Raw genomic sequence first — 23,527 nt, 5'->3', positions numbered from 1 at the left:
CCCTGTCCCTGTAACTACTGATTGTAATTCGTTCTGGATAAGGGAATCTGATAAATGCCGTTATTTAGCTATTTATTATGAATATGCTGGTGTCAAGCATATCAGAGAAACAACCATGGACAATATTTTCGTGAGACTATTTTTTTAGAGTGGTTCGGTAGAGCAGTATAGCTCCTACCGGTGTCTTCTCTGTGCTTATTTAGGACAGAGCACAGATTGGTGGTGCCAAATCCCTGCATTCCGTCTGTCTGCCGGCGTGGGACACCCTCCATACCTGCCGCACACTCCAAGACACGGATTAACCCCGAGCACCAATGGACTCTCGGATTGGCCTGGGGGGGGGCGGCCAGTCACGGCGCAGAGTGCAGCAGTCGGTAGGTCACCGACACTCGTGGAGCGTGCGAGGTGTGGCAGGATTCTCCGCGGTGAGTGAAGCAACACTGTCAAATGTCCTAGACGTGACTTTTTTATTTTTAATGCCAGGGTTTCTGTAATTATGCATTTATTATGCATTATTTATATTGCTGAAACTACTGCATTTTTGTTTACTTAAAACAATTAATATTTATATTTATATTAATTATACCATGAGGAATATGGACAAGATTAAATTCTTGCCCTAATAGAAAGGTTTTTGATTACCAAATGGCATGAATTGTTATGATAAATGGTGCCAGCAGATGAATTCCTTTTAATATTGAGTGCCAGTCCTTGAGAAATGTAAATTTAGAGATATTTTGGTTAACCGGCAGATGTTCAGTTCCTCCTGCAGAAAACGGACCCATACAGCTCGGTAGACCTTCAAGATGCAAATCCGTCTGAAGGAGACAACGGCCGCCATGGAAGGAACCCACTCAGTCCTTCGACTGTATAAACCAATCAGGGAGCAGGCCTGGGTCAGCCAGTGCCGGACCATCTCTGGAAGTCACAGCTCCACCCATATGGATGGATGTTCCACACAGAGTCCGTCAGTGATTTGCCACAGCTGCACAGAGGCGGGATCAAAGGAGAGTAACATGCTTGAGCACCAGAGCTCATCAAAGGCCAGTGAGGGACCTGGACTACCATGGCTGGGAACCCTGTTGATGTCGTACACGGACACGAATGCTCAGGTTGCCATGGGAAACCAAAATTGTGTCCGACGTTCCTTGTCCACTGAAGGCCGGGAGAGTCCTGCTCTCCCACGGGAAGGCAAAAGACCAAACTGCCCTTGGAGCCTGGACTATGCTCTAAGCCATTCTCAGAGGGCCATGAGGACCAAGTCTCGAGGGCGCAGACTGAAGAATTTGTGGTTGATGAACACGCTGCATGTGGAGGAGACCCTACAGAAAATGGCGAGAGAAAGACGACGTGTTAATGCCGGACTGTGTTCATTCAGAATGGAAGAGGAACCAACTAACCATGAAACTGACAAAACAGGTACAGTGAAATCTGACAAAAACTTGGTCCCACCAACAGAAAGAAATGTATTTAAGGAGTTGGACAGTCTTGATGTAGATGCAGAATCAGAGAGCGAACTCTCAGAGTATGACAATGAGTTGTACGTCACTCAGAAACTGGCAGACGAAGACTGGAATGTTGCTCCATACCAGCATCTTCTGAAAAATGAGGCCACTCTGACTGAAGAAAGCACACTGGAAGATAGAACTTCAGCGAGCCTCGGGAAATTCTGGTTCGGTAAGTTGTTCCTTGAAAAGACTGCGTCAAGAGTGGCAGCAGAAATGAAGGGGTCAGAGAGCATCATCCAGAAGTTTAGTGCTGACCAGACCAGACAAGATCTTTCCACCTTTTTTCAGTCTTCGTGGCCAGATGAAGGGAGGAATGAAGACTCTCTTCAGACCACAGAGGGGCACACCACCATTCCTGTGGAGGTACCATGCACTCTCGGAGATGAAATGACTTCAAACCAATGTAGATCTTTTTTCAATTATGGACTAATGGATGACGATGACTGGGACCTGTCGGGTGGGTTTGGATCTGTGTGTAACGACATGAAAGATATGGCGTGGGACTTCCAGAGTATAGAAAACACTTTTCCTGATCCTAAAGGGTCCTATGTATGTCCTACATCTCGGAACACTCAGACGAAAGTATCCACCTCACCCTCAGGAGCTCCAGTGATGGTTGGCAGGTCACCAAGGTCCAAGAGCAGCTTGGCCGTTATGCCTCCTCTGGTTCCTCCTTGCTCCTCGATAGGGACCAGCAAATGCCTCCTGCCACTGCCCAGGTTGGAGAAAGCAGAAGTCCAGAGAAGGCACTCAGTTCCTGGGGAGCGAGCGTCCACTCACAGGGTGGATGAGACCAGATGTTCTGCACCTGTTTCCACGTTATATCGGAACTGCAGTGGGGAGTGTCAGAAAGTGGCCAAAAGCTCAATAATGCTCACTTCTCCTACAGGTGGGTCACCCTAACATATGAAATAATCTTTTCTTTTTATTTACGGTGTCAGAACCTTCCAGGGACTCATTTTTTGAATTTAATCGCACCTCCTCATCAAATAAAATGAACCAAGACAAGATCTTAATGGGGCACTGGGGGTAAAAAATCACATTACCTTACGTAACAGACGCCTGAGGCATGACATAACTAAATTCTCTGTTCCGAAATAATGATGTCCGAAGGACCCGCTATGCAAGCATCAGGAGACCAGCGCCAATCCTCTGAATGAAGTGGGTGTCCACTGAGGTGAACAGGACCGAGCCCCTTGTGACGATGGTTGTTATGATGGAGATTAGCGCTGGCAGAGGAATTCGATCCGCAACTCTGCCCTCGCCCCGGATCCCTTGGTAGTGCGTTTTTTTCCGCACGGTCATGTGACATGAGAGGTCGGTCCCGTCTCCAGACTGATCCGGTGCTTTGAAGTCCGGCTAATCTGGGCTCAAACTCTCACGCTGGTTGATCATGGTTTGCTGTCTTGGTGGACTGCTTAATGGGGAGGATCAAAAGATTTCAGTTTCTTCACATGAGGAGGCGAGGCACGCAGCCAAGAGTAGACACACAACAGTCTGGAGGGCCGCGAAGGGTTCCGGAATTCATTCAAATTTCAGGATAGGAACAGGGGATGCAGCAGGGAACCTTGTTGCTCAGTAAGGACCTCTATCACTGGCATTAAATTGAGACCGATCTCATTTTTCATACACCATTAATCAGAACATTTTGCACGTGATTATGGACCTGAATTTTTGCAGAGGAATAAATTAAGTAAACTTAATTCTCAGCTCAGACGTCCTGTTTTGGGGTGTGGTGTTGGTATTTTTGAGAAGACGTTGTCTTCTTGTGCCGTAGAGTGGAGTGGTCTCGGCATGAGCATGATAAGTTGAGTTTTTTAAAAGCCCCGTTTTCTTTGCTTTCTTTTCTTTCCATTTCACCTCCAATCTCTCTGGCAATAATTAATACGCATCACCCGATGATGGTGGCCGAGAATTGCAAATCAACACACCTTCGAATCATACGGAAAGGATAGGTACTATAGACTGGAAGTTCGTGTTTGATGACCGATCATTTACCACTCAAGCTTGACTCGAACCCGACTAAAATGATAGAAACTGAGATTTACAGCTCTAGTCGGTAGTGTTCACGAGTGTCATATTCACTATGGAGGCCTGCAGATTTGATATTTTAGCCTTGTAGTCCCTGCACTTTGCACCCTTTGACCTTGTTAGGACTTTAAATCATTGGCTTTCAAGTTATTTGCTTTGGTCAAAAGTGTTTGTTTGTGCAGTGTGTGTCTGAATAAGTGTGACTGAATCTTTGACAGCGTAGGCGCAAGTTCACCTGGCACGGGGTTCTTCTGTCGCCTCAGCAGGAGCTCCTGCTGACCACCCTGCCACCCAGCCTTTCAGGAAATGAAAAGCCGGCAGCCTCCGCCATTCACACACCCTCCTAAACGAGATTAGGGTCATGGAGATTAGTGTGTCTATGAGATGAGTGTGCATGTGTGTGTGTGTGTGTGTGTGTGTGTGTGTGCATGTCACTGCTTTTGATTTCGTGCCATGTAGCTGCATTTTATTAAATGATTTGTTCTTGTGAACAGGATGAGACGAGGACAGCTTCCGTCTTCCACCTCATGACGTCTCATAAATTTACACATTTTTCAAACTGCCCCCTTTTGAAACTGAAAACCTTGGAAGCATATCCAGTTTGGAAGTGTCTTTAATATAAAAAACAAATTTTTAGTAGGAGAACCACCTTAACTGTCCTTTTAGGGTTCCAGTGCATGTTCTAATGCTGCAACGTAATTAGTGCCCACACAAGGTATTCACAAGCATTTACAGCATTTACATTAACAGTATTCATCAGACTCCCTTATCCAGAGTGACTTACAATCAGTAGTTACAGGGACAGTCCCCTGTGTCTTGCTCAGGGACACAATGGCGAGTCTGTTACCCGCTAGGCTACTAACATCCTACAAGCCACAGTTAACTACTGTACAATCATTGTTGCTAATATTGATTCTTGATGGTTCAAACCAACAATCTGATAACATTATAATCATACATCTCCACAGACATTGCAATTTACCAGAAATTATTTCATCCCAATGTGCAGTACTTCATGATGTCCAAATGGTGGCATTGTTGGGACAGTGACAGAATGATCACAACTCTGACTTTAACACTAGGTGACAGATATGCTATTTCATTTTCCAGTGATTAGAATGAAAATGTCCCATTGTGTAGGTAACTGTGTCATTTGTTCAACAAATTAATTACTCCTGCCTTAACTTTCCGTCTCCCGTCTCTTTACTGGTTAAGGGTTTCACTCAGTCCAAATTATTGCCCCAATGATTTCTGTCTGCAGACTCATCATTTCCGAGCCAGGATGACATCTGGCAGTTAGACCTGGACGAGACCCTTTTTTCCTACAGGTCCGGGCGTCAGACCTCACGGCTCAACCACAGTGACATCCTCAGAATCACACCTCCAGAGCACGACATCTTGAGTGATGCCCCTTTCTCTCCTGACCTCATCTTCCCTGTAAGTATTGTACCGTTTTTTTGCAGTTATGTTCAGATTAATGTGGGTCATGTGTTCATTGGGCCAGTGCTATTGGGAGGCGTAAGGGTTATGCCCTTTGGGGCGGGTTGTAAAGGGAAGTTGCTCTGGGAGAGATCGAGAGCGAGATGTGCATGCATATTGGAGAGTTATGGCGAAACTCTGGCTGACAGCAGTCAAATGAAAGTTTCGAAAATATTATAATTAGGATCTGATTATAATTTTTCCCTTGCTATTTGCCCTCTACTGGTCACCACAGTAACCATGGTAAACAATTTATATCGTTATCAATGTCTGTCATTATTCCAATGAATGAACCGTTTTAGTGTTAGTAAGGTTATAAGGGTGTAACCTTAGCACTAATATGTCATCCGACATGTCTACTGTAATATTATATGCATCTGAGTCAACACAGTTCTGCAGTCAACAACGAAGGTCAAAAGTGGGAGAAATGTGACAAGGACAATATATTCTTTATGCTAGCATGCAATTTTGTCAGTGGTTTGTTAATTATGGAATTGGCTCCTTTAATTAATTTGACTTGGCAAGGTGTCCTGTTAGCTAGCAGGGTGGGACGCAAACAGCAAAATGAAAAAAATCAGCAACCTATGACCCTCCTAAGGTCATAGGTTATCTTTTCATGTTATGTGTGCTCTGATAAAATTAGGTGCGTCATGCTGCATAATGTAGGTGTGCAGATAGAATGGTCAAGACAAAAGCAAACCCGTACTCGCATTATGTGCATTATAAATAAGAGAAACAACATTTTATGCTTTAAAACGACAGCAGTTGACTTTTAATATATAATAAATATATATATATATTTTTACATACATTGAGGTTGTAGAATGCAAAAGTTAGTGAAGGAGTGCACCAGACCAGCTTGTGGATTTATGCAGAATGCCATCTGCCTGGCGCCTCACTTACAGCAAGCATCTGGTTTTAAAGCAGATTTAAAGCCATCGTATCCCGTTGCAGAGCGCATGTGACACTGAGTGATGCTGACAACCAGAAAACCAGTTGGACAGTTGACTGGTCTACCTGGCTAATCATTGGTTACAGAGTGTTCCCACCATTGAATTATATCACGCTGACATGCTCACATGTTCAATCATCATTTGAAATATTAAAATGTTTAATATTCCTTTTTTTAATAGTCCTTGTTTTTTGTGGGTGGCAATGGGTGCTTGGATTCACAAGTAAATTTTACTGATTTCTGAGAAAATGGTTGCATCGATAAATAAATGTTGGAATTTGCGAGCATTTTTGGAACGTGTGTATGTTGTACAATGTGTATGCATTTGCCAAACCTTTTTTGCTAGCATGAAACGTTTTCAGGGGAGTATACGGATGTGACCTGATTGGCTTATCAACGTGAATAGCGCACTTGCCTTACAGGCGGGCCCAGACCTCCTGGTCAGTTGAGCCACGGCCGAGATCAGCCAGCCGTCTGGCCTTGTGCGCGTGCATGCCTGTGCACGTGTTTACATGTGTGCTCTGCCTGGGTGTGTTTGTGTGGTAAGTCTGGAGGATTGGCTAAACGCTTTGGAGGCGGCCATGTCTGCAGAGGGCTGCTCGCCTGCTGTTTTATGTCTGTGGAACCAGAATGCTTCAGGGACTTTTTGAAAATGTGACACAAAGATTTGAAGACCGTCCTTTTGGAATACATCCTTGACGTACCAACTTTGCATATTTGGAGCCAATGGCTTGGACAAACTATGGGGTGAAATAAGTGAAAAAATACATGGATTAACACTGAATAAGCAGAATGACAAGCTGATTTATTAATATCCTCTGTGATCATTGATGGACATGGATACAAAATCTCCCAGTAATTTAACCCAAATGGAAAAAGCGAAGCTGCCAGACCCTACTGAGGATAAGGTGCTGATGTTTTTCCGAAGCCTGTCTGAGAAGGGCTCACAACGCAAGAACAACGAAGAAAGAAGAAGGACGGATTTGGAAATTAAAGGAAACATAAAGGCTGAAATACAGGGTAAGAATGAAGATGCTAAAAAAACATTGGACAAGACGGATGAAAGGGAATGTCTTTTGGGGTCGGCTGTGGCTTTGGAAAAGCAAGACCTGCTAGGGTCTGAATACCAGGTCCAAGCGAATTTTTCAAATAGCTTTAATGAGACTGTACCAGAAAACAGACAGGATGACATTTCCAGTGAGTTACTTGAAGATGTCTCTGACGATAGCAAAAACCAAGCTTTACATATGAATACTGAGGAATATATGTCAGGGGCATCTATAGACACTAACAGCTGGAACCGCCTCAGTGATGATACCAACAATGTACCTGAACAGAAAACCCAGGAGATTTCAAAAATCCACCAGGGAAGAATGTCAGATAATAGCTCAAGTGTGGATTTGTCCGCAGTAAAAGGTCATACAAAAAGTCCAGATATAGACATTCATTATACTCCCTCGAGCCCATTAAGTGAAACATCTGCTTTTGACCAAAGTGCAGCCCTCCACACAACCAAAGTAGTCATCACGCTTACCAGACTACAGCCTGTCCCTGAAGAACCTGACCCGCAGGATAAGACGAAGGCTACTGAAGATGATTCTTCTGGACAGAAGGAAAACATGGCCGAGGAAGATACAAAGGATGCAACAGGTGAAGAGCTTGTCCCTGGGAGCCAGCCTGAGGCTACTAGTTCGGTGAAACCAGCCTCCACCTCAGTAAAATTCACTCTATCCCCACGGCGGACACCAACAGTAAAACCAGTCCAGTTGCCTGCTCTCTTCGGTGGCCTGACAAAGAAAGGAGCGACAGGGAAGGAGAAGGAGGCCGTGGCACGACTAACAAGGCCAGTCAGGGAAAGTTTGTTTTCAGACCTGTCACCCATAAGGTCAAGTCCCCCAAAAGGACCGACCGAATCCAAGGGAAGTGTCTTGGACCAAATCTCCCAGCTCCTCAACCTAGACAGCAACAAGACAGAGGAGAAAGAGAAAAGCCATCAAGAGCCAGTTGTGGAGAACCAGAAGGACAGTGATGGTACTCAACATGACCAAGATACAAACACAGAGAAGGAGGATGAGACACCTGAGGATAATAAGAAGGCCACCGGTGCCGAGTCAGCCTTTGAGGCCTTTAAGGCGTTCTTCACTCCAAAGCCAATGAAAAAGCCCGACATAGATCAGATCAAGGATAGGATGAGGAGTGACAGGGAAGCTTTCAAAGCCCTGTTTGAGAGAGCTTCCACAAAGACACCTGAGAAGAAAAACCTTCAAGTATGACATATAATGTATTACTGTGGTATGCCGGTACTACAAACGTTCTAAGACTTTCTGTGCTTCTCCTGTAGTGTGACGTCTCCTCCCCAGGGGACGGTGAGGAACGGACCCCAGGACGTCTGCAAGCCATCTGGCCCCCACCTAAACCAAAAGATCACGAGGAGAAGGTGGGACTCAAGTACACAGAAGCAGGTAAGCTCTGGAAGGGAACAGGTTCTGTTTGCCTGTTGTCAAATATTTGCCCTTCTAGCTTGCTGACACTCCTCAAACAATTCAAGGTAACTCAAGGAGTAGGTGTCATCTCCTGAAACGTGACCACAAGGGAGAGTATAGCAACGTGGTAATAAAAAACAAAACACTCATGTTGACTCTAGCGACTCTCTAGGACACTGTGATTTTTGTTAGGACGTTTCTCACCAATGTTCTTCTGGCTCTGAGTTTCGAGGCGTGGTCGTATTCAGAATACCCACCTTATGCACACAGTTGGAAGGAGGCTCAGAAAGACAAGCTTCGTGTGCCAGTATTGCAGGCCATTATCTTGGGCTCTGGTGGCTGAAAGGAAGAAAGGTCCACTCTTCTGAGGATGGGCTGCCATCTCCTGGTATCATGTTAATACTTCCTATGCCAAACCCTTTCTTTAGAAAAAGGGGCCACCCTCTTGTCATGTGGACAAATATAAATAGGAACCCTCAGTGGGCAATATATGGTTTGCTGAATGGGTAAGGAAGTAGTTTATTGATACCAGAGGAAATTTATAAACATCATGTGCATTAACATTGTGTTTATGTAATATTTCTGAGTCGAGTGACTTTCTGTAGCCTTTGGAATCACTCTAGTAGCCATAGACATTTATAGAATTCATACACCGCCTGTCAAAAAAAATGTCACCACCTGGATTTAACAAAGCAAATAGATAAGAGCCTCCCATTGTGATTATTACTGCACAAGCTGATTATTCCATTAGTGAATTTCTTCTTCCCTGATGGCACAAGCATATTTCAAGATGACAGAGCTAGCGTTCATCGGGTTCAAATTTTGAACGAGTGGTTGGTAGGGGCAGGAGGCATCATTTTCACACATGGTGACCACAGAACTGAGACATTTCACCTTAACTTCATTGAGCACCTTTGGAATCTATTATAGAAGGATTTGTACACCTATCATCTTGAAAAAACAATGCTAAGGCCAAATTCATGCCGTATAGAAGGCTCCCACCAAATATTATATGCAGCACAGCACACGGTGACACAACTAAATGTGTCCTCTGCTTTTAACTATCACCCTTGGTGAGCAGTGGGCAGTCGTGACAGGTGCCCGGGGAGCAGTGTGTGGGGACGGTGCTTTGCTCAGTGGCGCCTCCGTGGCACCTTGGCGGATCAGGATTCAAACCGGCAACCTTCTGATTACAGGGCCGCTTCCTTAACCACTAGGCCACCACTGTTTATGTCTTAATTTTTTTTTTAACTGGCATGTATTACCATAATGAAATAATGAAGTTGGGCTAATGGTGTTGTAATTTAAATATTTATTTTGTGACCCCAGAGCACCAGACTGCACTTCTGTATCTGAAGAGAGAGTGCAAGGAGGAAGTTGAACAGTTAAATGTGAGTTCTGAGACCTCGACCGTGAACTAAATGAACACGAATGAATCCAAATTTAAAACACATTCGTTAATTTATATTTTTTGTCCCCACAGGCCAAGTTTGAGCTGAAGCTCTTCCAGTTGCGAGGGGAACACGCAGAAACCGTGTCTGAGCTGGAGAGGGCACTAGCAGACCTTCAGAGAGATACAAAGGAGGCATCTCGTGGCTCCCTGAAGGATGCATCAGTTTCCACTGAGGACGACGCGTCACCCAAGACATTCCGCACAGTGTGCATCCAGACGGACAGAGAGACGTTCATCAAACCAAACGAAGAGGAGGAGGGCAAGGACATCCTTAAGACCGCCCATCACAACGTACCTAAGAAAATTGACATAGCCTCACTGAACCTTGGCCTTACAGCCAAAACTGAGACTGATGAAGAACCAGTTCCATCCCCTTCATCATCACCCGAAACAGTGGAAACAACTTCATCTGTGTTATCTGGCAACACAACCTTAGCCCCACCCCCTGATTCACTAACTCCAAATCCCGTAACCTCCAACGTATCTTCGCCCACTTCACAGGCACTTGAGGGACCTCTGCTGCGGCCGCCACCTCCACCAGCGCTCGCTGGTGGACCTCCACTTCCACCTCCACCAGCACAAGGAGGCATGCCCTTACCTCCTCCTCCCCCTCCTCCGGGAGTTGGCTTTACCCAGAGCACACCAGTGGAGAAGCCCCCACGTAAACCAGCCGTGGAACCTTCCTGTCCCATGAAGCCCCTCTACTGGACAAGAATTCAGATCCAGGATGTCAAGTAAGGAGCCTCTGCTTAAAATGTTGGTCAATATAGAGGTCAAACACTTTCGAGTTAAGCGTGCAGATGGCTCCACATGTATTGAATGTCACAGCAGGCCCAAGTATGAGAGGAATGGCTTCATTTTCATTCCAGTTTGTTTTTACTGCATTCCCTGGACTGGGATCTTTGAGGAAAATGTCTTTCTCACATATGAAAGGTTGACAGCATCAATAAACAGGGTTTGGTGCAAACGCGTAGATAAACAAAATTTCCCACAGAAGGACAACACAGAGTGGCCACTGAACAAAAATTCACTGTATAAATGATCGGGCTCATCACTCGTTTCGCAACTTTCCTTTAAGATCATCCAGATGCGTCGGCCTGAAAGCACTTTGAAACAGGAACCCAACATTTGTAGCTCTTTTTTTTTGTGTGTTCAACTTCTTGGGAGGTTCGCGAGGAACGATTGCATCCTGAGGTCTGTATGGTGGGCCATTTGCAGACGGAGGAAGGCGTCCAGGACCACTAGCGATGGGATTGATTTCTTTGGAATCCAGTCCACCAACCACTTCTCTGCTGTCATGCCGTAACGTGATGCCATGTGAAAAGTCTCTTTGCCCACTTGAGTGTTGCTGTGCATCAGCATGTTGGCGCATGAACGTGTGTTTGCAGGGTGACATTAGGTCACGTTTCAGGAACGTTTGTCCGTCAACGTGGCCTGAATAAATCATTGGCCTGTTCATTTTATAACCCTCTGTCTATCTCTCCTTCTCTCGGTCTTCTCAGCAGTAATGACACACTGTGGAGTTCACTCAAAGAACCACCGCTCCTGAACGCCAGTGAGTTTGAGGACCTGTTCTCCAAAGCAGCTCTGCAGACTAAGAGAAAGCCTCTCTCTGGGACTTCTGAGAAGAAGGCAAAGGCCAAGAAGGTCTGTGGCAGATTCTGATTCCTGAGAGCTCAGAAAACTTCCTCTTCAACCACTTTTTTTTTTATCAAAGTGAAAAAGGGGCTGTAAACGCGGTAATCGCGGGTGGGTGTAGCCTAGTGGGTAACACACTCGCCTATGAACCAGAAGACCCGGGTTCGAATCCCACTTACTACCATTGTGTCCCTGAGCAAGACACTTAATCCTAAATTGCTCCAGGGAGACTGTCCCTGTAACTACTGATTGTAAGTCGCTCTGGATAAGGGCGTCTGATAAATGCTGTAAATGTAAATGTAAATGTATAAATTGCCTATTGTTGCCTATTTGTAGCTCATGCCAAGGGTTTAACATGCCTAAATGTGTTGAAGAGACATCAGGCAAGTCTTTCATTGATGCAAAAGAAAAGGTTCATTCTATTCAGCATGCAACACTGCCATCTTTCCTCATGTGAAATTCAGAACATGATGCCATTAAACGCCATTGTTTTCCTCACAACTGTATTTTGCCAGTTTTAAGAGGAGCACATTCATATTACCCAGAGTTTCTTCAAAGCAAGTCAGTGCTAATGCACAGTTTCTTCAGTTAATTAGGGTCTGAGAAATATTGGAATAGGATCCTTGTGTCCCTTGATTAATTGACATATTTACCCTATTGGTTCAAATTAAGCAGATGCATATTTCACACTGGAATAAGTATATCGTGTTAAGTTCATTCATTGAACAAAACAATTTTTGCTGACATTGTCTCTAACAGTCAGAGGTTTGTGAAAAAAAGAAAACTTCAGAATTTGCAAATTAGCTGGTTAGCGTCCCGGTCCAGTGAGACGGGATTGTGTTTTCTCTTTCAATAACAGGGACGCCACGTTCGTCTCCTGTAATTTCTCTCAGCATAATTGTGTGTCATTTGTCAATAGAAAGAACTTTGGGGGGGAAATGTGAGCCTGCACATTTCTTCTTAAATACTTAAAGACTGCACACAAGAAATGTAATCGTGTCTCTCGGTTATTCCTGCCTCGGCTTTTGCCAATTTGCTGTAAACTTTTTTGTAACTGTCACAAACTTTTCTTTTAGCTCGTCAAACTCCTGGACGGCAAGCGCTCCCAGGCTGTGGGCATCCTCATCTCCAGCCTGCACCTGGAGATGAAGGACATCCGGCAGGGTAAGCCACACCCGTCCCTGAGCACGGGGACCGCGCTAATAACAACATGATCATTTTGCACACAAGTCAGATTTCTGAATTCTTCTTTTGATGATGGAAGACAGTGATGCAAAAATATATTTGATATTTATCTATAGAAGATAATTTTGAAGAGTATTGTAGAATGAAAAAAAAATGTCATGGCAATGAGCCGAGAAGTGACATTTGAAGTGATCAGCGTATTTGCCCAGATCCGATCTGCCACTCAGGACGACGTGCTGGGAGGCAAAAATGTTTTGGTTGGTCCGAACGTGAACGTGGCTTCGGTCAGGATGGTGTCAGAATTGCTTCTGTCCCCCCCTCACTGGCCATCCCACTGCAATAGCCCGGCCAAGCTCCAAACTCAAACCATCCAGAGGTCCAGAGATCTGCATACCTTGGGTGGTGAACGATATGTTGTGTTTCTTTCCTTCTTGAGGTTGACTGAAAAAGGTCTGTTTGATTTCTCAGTGAGAATTTCCCTAACGTGGTTAAACATCATTAGCTCCACAAAAGGAGAAAAAAAAGTTTCTGCTTTTTCTTCCACGGTACATTAATGCAAAGAACAGCATTTCTTGGCATTGAAATCCGTGTAAATGCTAATGGGAAACCTGCAGAGACCCTATCCTGCCCCCCCTTCCTGGTCCGGCCTATGAATTGAATTACCCCAACGCCGGTTTCAGAGCCTTGCACCAACACTAGATTAATGTTACTGTTCTCTTCACCAGCCGTTCTGACTGGAGACAGTTCAGTGGTGGACCTGGAGACAATCGAAGCTTTATACGAGAGCGTAAGTGTTACATCAGAATCGCGTACCAACCTTACTGTGTTTGGTGTTGTTTTATACGTACCTAGAATACGAGTAAGCTGTTTTTTAAAAGAAATTTGTCCCCAACAGAGGGCCCTGCCAGAAGAGCTGGAGAGGTTGAAAAAACATTACGAAACTGCGGACAAAGAGCACATCGCGATGCTGGATAAACCAGAGCAGTGAGATTTCTTGCAGTATACTGTGTTCTGGGATATAATTATAAGATAGAAACAATTAAAAATGCTTTTGTAAAGCACAATGCAATATTCTGTCCCATGGAAGGTTCCTGTATGAGCTTTCTCAGATCCCTGATTTCTCAGGACGTGCGCGATGCCTCATCTTCCAGTCGGTTTTCACCGAAGGCATCACCTCTATCAAACGCAAAGTGGAAAACGTCTTGTCCGTCTGCGAGGTAAAAAATCTGTGAGACACAAAGACAATGAGCCCATAATAAAAGCAGGACTGTAGAATTAGTTTCCATGGCAACCTTGTCTGAATCTCCTTGACCCCACTTGAGTGAAATGAAGGCCTGTAGGCCTGTAGTCCCCGTAATTGACGGTGTGGTGAGTGAGTGCCGGCGGTGCGTTGCAGGCCCTGCTGCACAGGCAGAGTGTGAGGGACATAATGGGGCTCGTTCTCGTGCTGGGGAACTACATGAACGGGGGGAACAGGACCCGGGGGCAGGCCGATGGCTTCGGACTGGAGATCCTGCCCAAGCTGAAGGATGTCAAAAGTCGGGTGAGCCTCCTTTCTTCAGTTCATCAGCATTGTTGCCATCACTTCCTTAAATAACTGTTATTTGTCAGGGGGGGAGGGGCAGTGGTTGCCTAGGTGACCTTAAGGAAGCTGCCCTGTAATTGGAAGTTTGCTGGTTCGAATCCCGATCCGCCAAGGTGCCACTGAGCAAAGCACCATCCCCACACACTGCTTGCCAGGGGCCTTTCATGGTTGCCCGCTGCTCACTAAGGGTGATGGTTAAAAGCAGAGGACCCATTTCGTTGTCTCACCGTGTGCTGTGCTAAAGTGTATCACAATGAAAATCACTTCTCTTTCACTTAAGCCTAGAAGGTGGAGATGCTTTTGTCATGAATTGTTGGTTTGAATGTTTGCCAAACTGCAAAATGAATCCTGATGGGTGTGTTTGCTAAACTGTCTCTTTCCGGAACGACAGGACAATCGAATTAGCCTGGTGGACTTTGTAGTGTCATACTACCTTCACAACCTTGATCAGGTAGGCGCCTAAGCATTCGAAGTTCGAATGAAATATTCTAATGTTATGGCCAAATATGTCTTCTAATGTGTCAAATCTGGGATTATGGTCTCTAGATGGCTGGAATGGATAAGAGTATTTTCCCACTGCCTGAGCCACAAGAGGTCTTCCTTGCTGCTCAAGTGAAGTTTGAAGATCTTAACAATGATCTGAGGAAGTTGGGGAGAGACCTGGCAGGTGAGATACTTCAATTTGCACTGTAACTCACTATTTTGTTTTTATTTTTTTACTTTCAAATTTTACTTTCACGTCCTTTCACATTTCACAACATTCACATCCTGCTACATACTGTGTCAGCGCATTTAGCATTTAGCTTTTAGCTTTTTATCTGGCATTTTGGCTTCTTGCTCACTTTTTACTAGCTTTATTCCTCTGTTTTATTTTTCCCTTTATTCTATTTCATTTATTTTATATCTTTATATAAGAGTGGTTGAGGATGCATTTCACTGCAGGTTGTACTGTTATTATTATATGCACAAGACAAAAAAAAAATCTTGAAGCTCATTTTAGAGCAACTAGATGTTCTGAAATGTTCTGAAATACCGGAGCATTTTTTTTAGCAGGGCAGATCTTCGACCCTGATATATCTGCACACCCCTACCGCTTGAACTGAAGGGACAGCAGCAATGTTGTTGCTGAATGACAATGAGTTATATCCGAGAGTCAGGAGACTCGGTGTCCGTGGTTAGCGTCCCCGTTGCAGGCTGTTATTTTGTGGCGAGTCTGCTGGGCTTTTTGTTTGAAAACCTCCAGAAGATGACTAAGTATAAGTCCACCCTTTTGCTTGGATGGCTCTTTTAGGTTCGCCACGCCGAGCCCCTCTGTCAGCGGTGTCTGCAAGTTTTTTTTTTTTTTTGTTTTTTTTAATGGCAGGGATTCGAAAGCATCGCTGAGTAACAAGTTATTGTTTCCCGCCATCGACCACAGGCATTACGAAACTCTGTTTGCTCTCAAAGGCTGGTTTTAACTGAGGCAAACTGGCTAAACCTCATTTCAAAGGCCATCCTTCACCGTGGAATCGCATTGTCATTTTCTCCATTTTCGTTTGCCCACATGACGCCATCCTTCGGCCTGCTGGTAAAGCCAACAGGAGCAGCATGGACGCCTCGCCAATACATCCACAATATTAAAAGCACCACACTTCCCCCCAATGACGCTCAAGCCTGAGTGGAGAGCCATGCTGTTTTCCAGCAAATCCCAAGGATGCTCAGTTGAACTGCGTTCTGGAGATTTGGAATTCAAGTCAGCATCTCTTCCCCAGCAAATGCAAACCTTGCATAGCCAATAAAAACTGATCCTGACTCTTTGCTCCACGGTCCGATTCGGGTACTTGGATCATTGTGTGGCCACTTTCAGCAGCGAAAACGCAGGGTGTGTTCTGACACCTTCTGTAGTTTTCAGCTACAGAAGCTCTTCTGTGGGATTGGACCATTACATTTACAGCATTTATCAGACGCCCTTATCTAGAGCGACTTACAATCAGTAGTTTCAGGGACAGTTCCCCCCTGGAGACACTCAGGGTTAAGTGTCTTGCTGAGGGACACAATGGTAGTAAGTGGGGTTTGCTTCACTCTTTGGTCAAAGTCACATGGACTCTTGTCCCTTTTTCCAGCTTCCAGTGCATCAATTTCAACAACTTCAACAACAACCAGGGTGATAGTAGCCTAGTGTGTAACACACTCGCTATGAACCAGAAGACCCAGGTTTAAATCCCATTGTGTCCCTGAGCAAGACACTTAACCCTGAGTTGCTCCAGGGGGGGACTGTCCCTGTAACTACTGATTGTACATCGCTCTGGATAAGGGCGTCTGATAAATGCTGTAAAACAACTGACTAAATGTTATCCACTCTGCCCATCAGGAGTTGTAATGTTGTGGTTCAATTGGTGTATGCCACGGTGAGACGGCGCGAGTCTTTCTGATTCTACCTTGGCGCCTTTAAGATGTGACTCTAATCCAGCCCATCAGATTCCTTCTGTCTTTGTGCGACGCTCCGTCTTTTTTGTCCGCGTTGCTGAAGGGGAGCAGATGCTGAAGCCCCGCCGTCTTATATAATCTGAGTTCAGGGACCCTTATCGCCAACGAGGAATGACTTTATCTTCGTTCAGGCCTCCCTGGTAAGATGCACACCGACCCTCTCCGCTACACTGTATCAGCAGAGCTCCGATGTGGTCCTGCTGATGCGTTTCCGAGATTCTTTTCTTCTTCTGTCAACAAGCCGACTCCAACTACTGCGAAATCTTGCTCATCTCAGCCTCCTTTTGTCCCGCCGTTTGAACCTCCCCCATGCCAAGTCTGAAGCGTGACTTCTTTTTTTTTTTTTTTTTTTTTGTGTGTGTGTGCATCGGTCACATTGTTTTATTTGGAATCTTGTGGTTTTGGCTGCTGAAGGTGACCACATTCATCGCAAGCATGGCTTGGTGAATGACCAAAACCGCCAGACCTTTTGTATCAGATGACTCACTCATTGGGGCTTTTTGTGTCTGGACAAAATGGGAATGTCCCCTAATTGCTGTTTTCTTAAACGAGGTTTCTCACTGGCCGGTACAAAGACCCTGTGCCACACATCTAATGAGGAGACCACATAGAATTAATGGGATTCGGATGTTTTGCACCAAAATGGACTTATTTACATTTCATAGCTTGCTTTAACAAGATCAGATTATCTCATAAAACAACTGAAGTTGGCCTTAGAAATGAACAAGGCATCCAATATTCTTATAACATTTCTCGAGCTGTATTTTAAAAAGTCACATCCAATGCGCTCCAATGTAGAGTTACTGTTTGTATCAGAAGTTGTTCAAGAATAAAAATGGCTTACATTTGTAATTAGATAAAAGTGTTAAAATATATCACAATTCGGTTTTATGTTATCCTTTAGTATACTGCTCATGGACTGTGCCTAGTCCTGGATTAAAAGGACTAGGATTTGGGCTAAATTCATGGTCCGAAAACTGACCCAAAAAACCCATCTACATAAGCAGAAGGTATAGGTTTTATGTTTTCAAGGCATTCTAATAATTACAATTAAATGTTAAATAGCATGCTTCTGAATTTCTTGGTCCACATAAGTTTTTGCTTACACCTTGCTCGTTTAAGTGTAGTGATTGTCACATGTGATACACAGCAACATAGCACACGGCGCACACAGTGAAATTTGTCCTCTGCATTTAACCCATCACCCTGAGTGAGCAGTGGGCAGCCATGGCAGTGGCACCTTGGCAGATCAGGATTTGAACCGGCAACCTTCTGATAACTGGGGCGCTTCCTTAACCGCTAGGCCACCGCTGCCCCCAAAGGACACAAATGCACAAGCCAGCCAGGAGTCGAACATAGAATCTTCTGATCCAGAGTCAGACGCTTTATCCATTGCGCCACTGGCCCTGCAAGATGATAGCAGAGGATGGTTTCGATCCATCGACCTCTGGGTTATGGGTCCAGCACGCTTCCGCCGCACCACTCTGCTCAGATAGAGTTTATGCTCTATCTCTGCTGGTTTTGGTTGAGTTTTAATACAAACCTCTCATGTGGGTGGGGCTTCCAGTCATTGGTCAATAAGTATTTGAGTGACAGCGCCGTGCTCTGTAAATTACATATATAAGAAGTTTATATTATTCGTAACAATCCACCATTTCTCCACAGTAGGAGTTGGTTACACATTCGCTTATAAAGCAGAAGACCCAGGTTCAAATCTGACTTACTACCATTGTGTCCCTGAGCAAGACACTTAACCCTGAGTGTCTCCAGGGGAGGACTGTCCCTGTAACTACTGATTGTAAGTGGCTCTGGATAAGGGCGTCTGATAAATGCTGTAAATGTCTAAAAAAAAAATGTTCATCTTTCCCCCACAATATATCTTCTGCATTGCAAAGTAGACTCGCATACTTGATACGATATTGACAATGGAGCAACAAATTGATAATGCACAAAACTACAATTTTATGACATAAAAGCTGATTTTAAAAAGGATATAGTTTTCTCCTTCAGGCATAACATTCTTGATTTTACATTTGAGCTTAGCTGCAGCGAAGCGTTCTGAATGAGTTTACACTGATGAGTTACCCACTTCTTAGGAAATAAAGAGACCTCTTCCCTGCAAACAATCAGGTGAAGGACACACTCTCTCCAGCGGGCAGTCGCCACCACAGTTTACACAAATCCTGAATGAAAAGAGTTCTGTTTGTAATCTAATCCCGCGCGGCGTCCATCAAGCGTGTCGGCGGGGCCCGACTGGCATCGGGGCGTATTATGACTGTGGTGGGAGACTGGCTCCTAAGATCCTCCGATTGGACGCTGAAGCCGGAGAGAACAAACAGGCGGAGCGGCGGCTATCTGTGGCGTCATCGGCGCATCTCGGAAAATCCTTTATCCCGGGGTAAAAGCAGGGCGATAACCTTTGACTCGCATACAGGTGGAGCAGCGTGATGTTGTTTCTCTGGGCTCCCGGTCCCTCAAAAAAAAGAGGCAAAATCCAATATCTGTTGATAGGTAGAGTGGACGGCGATTTCGGCTCCTTTTCATGGTATTTCAACACCTGACCATGTCCACTGTAAAATACTTTTTTTTTTCTTTATATCCTTAGATTGTGAAAAAGATGTCCAAACTGCATGCTCCCACTCCTCTGAAGAACACCTACATCCATTTAAAGAGAAAATGGAAGCTTTCGTTTCTAACGGTAAGACAATTGCGGCTTTTCCAGGTGGTGGCCCAATGAGCAACCATTTAGGTCCCCATTCACTTCAGTGGAGCCCGTCAAAATACCCACACTGTGGATTATGGGATTGCCATCGATTTGATGAGTGAAGGAATTTTGCAAATGATTGGTTTGTGCCAGGCCGCATGGTACCCTCACACATCCGAGGCTGAACATTCTAATTCTGGGTGTTCTAATCCCCCCAGCTTCCCTGCGCCCATTGTCCCGGGATGGTCCGTGACCCTGAATAACAGCACTAAGCAGTTTGGGAAAGTGAATGACAGTGCCACTTATGTCAAATATTTACTCCAAATTTCTTCGCTATGAATTTAATTATAAATACAACTTTTATAAAACATAAAAACATGTCAAATTCTCCCACACCACCCCTCTGCTACGTTCCCTCCACTGGCTCCCAATAGCTGCACACATCAGGTTCAAAATACTGATGCTGGCCTACAAAGCCAAACATGGAGCAGCACCATCCTACCTCACAGCCCTTATTACACCTCGCACTGCACCTCGTATACTCCGAGCCTCCAGTACTGCTCGCCTGGTCCCTCCATCTCTGAAGGTAAAAGGAAGACGCTCATCTAGACTCTTCTCCGTCTTGGCCCCTCGGTGGTGGAATGAACTTCCCCTCGAGGTCAGAACAGCTCAGTCACTGAGCACCTTCAAACGACAGCTCAAGACCTTCCTCTTTAAAGAATATTTAGATTAAATTGTAATTTTCTTGTTGTCGAACTTTGTGTACAGAATCTACAACAGAGTGAATTAAATAGATGTATTCATAGTTGGGGTCCTAGTGAACCGGAATTAATCTCTTCATCGATGGTAACTTGAAAGCACGTTGTAAGTCACTCTGGATAAGGGCGTCTGCCAAATGCCGTAAATGTAAATGTAAATGTCATATGTGGACATAATGTGATATTTCAGTGCGAAACCCGGCAAAATCTCTCTGATCCACTCTGAATGACCCACTATAAACTATAGGAAGATGAAGTGTAAATCTGCAAACTATAATATGAAAGATTTCCGTGGAGGAACATAAAACTCGAGTCATATAGAAACACGATTGACAACATATGTCACCGCAAACTAGCCCAAAGTGGCGATGTGTTCCCCGGGTAAGGTAATCCCTCTGTATAAAGTTATTGTTGAGCCATGCTGGCGTTTCGGGTCCAGGCTCCACTGCACGCGGTCGTCTCCCTGCTCGACGTTGCCCGCACCATCGTTACTCCATTGTCTCCCGGCCCGAGATAAGGACACACACACACGTCCTGTTGCCATGGTAAATATCCACGCTTGGGCCTTGATAACTGTCTCTGGCCTTCTCTACCTGGGTTACATAGTTGTGTTCAGATGGCAGACGAACAGATAGGGATCGGGGACGTTTTGGCATAGACCGGACCTTTTGACTGTGGCTGTGACCAAGAGTCACCACTATGCTACTGCTGAATTGCCTTTAGAGGTCAATAGAGAACTAAGGTAATGTTTCCATCCATTATTTCATTGTGAACATGACTGCAGCAGCAAGAAAGACTTTTTGTCCTTTTTTTTTGCTCATTTGTAACAGTGATTGTTTGATTTCATCTGCACCTTGGGCAATGGCACAATGAAATACACCACTAACATTTGTTCCTTTGAAGATTGTTTTATCTGTTAAACCTGGACAAAGAATGAAGTGGCATGACCTAAAATGTGACATCATACATGACAAAGAAGCTTACTGCATATTGCCTGATGTAAATACGAATGGCTTTTTCATGTCTACTATTTGCATGCATGAAGAATGTCTGCATTAACAGATGACTTGATTATAACTTAAATAAGTTGTTATATATTATTATTATTATATGAAATTCCATGTTCAGTCTGCACTGTTGCCACAAGACTCATTGAGCCAGTTCTGAATATTACCTTTTTGCAAATAGGCCTTGTTGATAATCGCTATTGAGGAACCCTTTTTTCATTTAAGTAGTAAGTAACGATGAAAGTTAAATATGTAACGCCTGGCAGTTTTGTTTGCCATTGTTCTCAACCTGGGTTTAATGTGGCGGTAGTGGCCTAGCGGTTAAGGAAGTGGCCCCGTAATCAGAAGGTCCCGAGCCGCCAAGGTGCCACTGAGGTGCCACTGAGCAAAGAACCGTCCCCAAAGTACCGTCCTGTCATGGCTGCCCACTGCTCACTCAGGGTGACTGGTTAAAGGCAGAGGACACATTTCGTTGTGTCACTGTGTGCTGTGCTGCAGTGTATCACAATCACTTCACTTTTGCTTTTTCACTTCATCTGGCCACGCCTCTCTGTGTCATTTTTTTACATATTCTGGTGACAAGCATAACAGCTGTTCAGATTCAACTCCACTACTTGTACATGCCCATTCGTAATGGAAAATCTATGTGCTCGGTAGATCAGTATAGGGCCCCCAAAATTACAGTTCCATGGTGTACCTGAGCAGGATGTGCCTCCCAATGTCACTTAATGAGTACGCTTTATATAGGGGTGGTAGTAGCCTAGTGGGTAACACACTACCGTTGTGTCCCTGAGCAAGACACTTAAGTTGCTCCAGGGGGACTGTCCCTGTAACTACTGATTGTAAGTCGCTCTGGATAAGGGCGTCTGGTAAATGCCGTAAATGTAAATGTAAATGTTTTATAGATAACAGGGACTGTAACAATCACATTGAGCATTTTTTTTTTTGTCAGTCCATGTATTTACCCTAGTGTTGTCTTGATGTGATCTTCAGCACAACAAGACTACAGCATAACCAACCATCACTTGAGGAGTGCACAGAAAAAGTAAGTGAAATTTGGAATATGAAATCTGGAATGCCACCGGAGAACCTGTGACCACACTGACCCATTTATTTTTCCCGTCCTTCCAGCTTCTATGAACTGGTCGACTACTTTGGAATGAAGCCCCGTGCTGGCGAGAAGCAAGTGGTGCCTAGTCAGGTGTTCATGCTCTGGTTCGAGTTCTGTGGGGACTTTAAAACCCGGTGGAAACGCGAGAGCAAGAGCATCTCCAAAGAAAGGTGAGAATGGATTATTTGGGGATTATGGATTATAGGTTATGCCTTTTATACTCTTGTAATATTTCATCTATGCTATGTCCAAGGCTGAAGGAGGCCCAGCAGTCTGTTAGAAACATCACTGCGGAGAAGAAGGTGGAAACTCGGACGATCCACGCCAACGGCCTAGTGAGTGTTCCAGCCCTCCTGCTCCCGTTTTTCCACACTGTAGGATAATCGCATGTAAAAACCTCGAAAGCCACGTTACTGTAAACACACATGATAAAGCGACTGCCGAAGGAGGGGATCATTTATGGACTACCCCCCCACCCCCCACCCCAACAGAAAGAGAGGCTGCGGCAGAAGGAGGCTAATATGGCCACCAGCTGAGAAGAAGAGGGGATAATTGCGGGAGAGCGGGACACCGCAGCCGTTACAGTCTGGCCCAGCAGCGCCTGCTCTCACCGCTCCCGCCGGGAATGTCAGGCTGAGCGGACCGCCCCACACAGCCTCTGTGTACCAAGAAGCTAACACCAGTCCAGCCTGTTCTGATGGAGATCCACCCATCTTTACTGCTTTCAATCCGGATGACGGGACCACGTGTGGTCAAAAGTGTCACAGCTTGCAGCACTTATTTGCTTTTTAATGCATAAAGTGTAAATTAGGGAGGCTTTTGCAGAAGAGTTGCATGGATGGTCTAGCGTGGCCAAGGGCATTTATTATATATATAAAAATAAAAATAGATACCAAATTTTCTACATTCATATTCCTGGTTTTTATTTTGCAATTTCAATTTTATGTTGTTACACACTGTTCATGAATAGTTTTAATTGGTTTAGAGGTTCATCGCTCACATATATTTCATGTACAGTACAGGGCAAAATTTTGGACACACCTTGTCATTCAATGTGTTTTCTTTATTTTCATGACCATTTACGTTGGTAGATTCTCACTGAAGGCATCAAAACTATGAATGAACACATGAGGAGTTATGTACTTAACAAAAAAAGGTGAAATAACT

The 23,527-nt window shown here is 44.7% G+C and overlaps 1 protein-coding gene across 8 annotated transcripts; it reads left to right on the top strand.

The window, feature by feature from the left end:
* The first annotated feature begins 372 nt into the window (after positions 1–372).
* On the top strand, positions 373–23,350 carry fmn1 (formin 1). 8 transcript variants are annotated; one of them, XM_029002588.1, is made up of 19 exons: positions 373–425; positions 761–2,397; positions 4,801–4,976; positions 8,312–8,432; positions 9,783–9,844; positions 9,937–10,640; positions 11,409–11,553; positions 12,621–12,708; positions 13,455–13,516; positions 13,625–13,713; positions 13,817–13,946; positions 14,126–14,272; positions 14,706–14,765; positions 14,861–14,981; positions 19,386–19,478; positions 22,243–22,294; positions 22,381–22,530; positions 22,614–22,695; positions 22,852–23,349. In XM_029002588.1, the coding sequence occupies exons 2-19, from the start codon at positions 807–809 to the stop codon at positions 22,894–22,896; spliced, it is 3,918 nt and encodes a 1,305-aa protein (XP_028858421.1). In that variant the 5' UTR covers positions 373–425; positions 761–806; the 3' UTR covers positions 22,897–23,349. The 8 variants fall into 8 exon arrangements, with proteins under 8 accessions (XP_028858421.1, XP_028858422.1, XP_028858420.1 ...); XM_029002589.1 differs by having other exon boundaries at positions 382–425; positions 753–2,397; positions 11,412–11,553; positions 22,852–23,350; XM_029002587.1 differs by having other exon boundaries at positions 382–425; positions 753–2,397.
* The last annotated feature ends 177 nt before the right edge of the window (positions 23,351–23,527 follow it).

Source organism: Denticeps clupeoides, chromosome 14 (assembly GCF_900700375.1).
Source record: "Denticeps clupeoides chromosome 14, fDenClu1.1, whole genome shotgun sequence".
NCBI lineage: Eukaryota > Metazoa > Chordata > Actinopteri > Clupeiformes > Denticipitidae > Denticeps > Denticeps clupeoides.
Note: the sequence above shows the minus strand (reverse complement) of the source record. Positions and strands in the feature narration are given on the sequence as shown.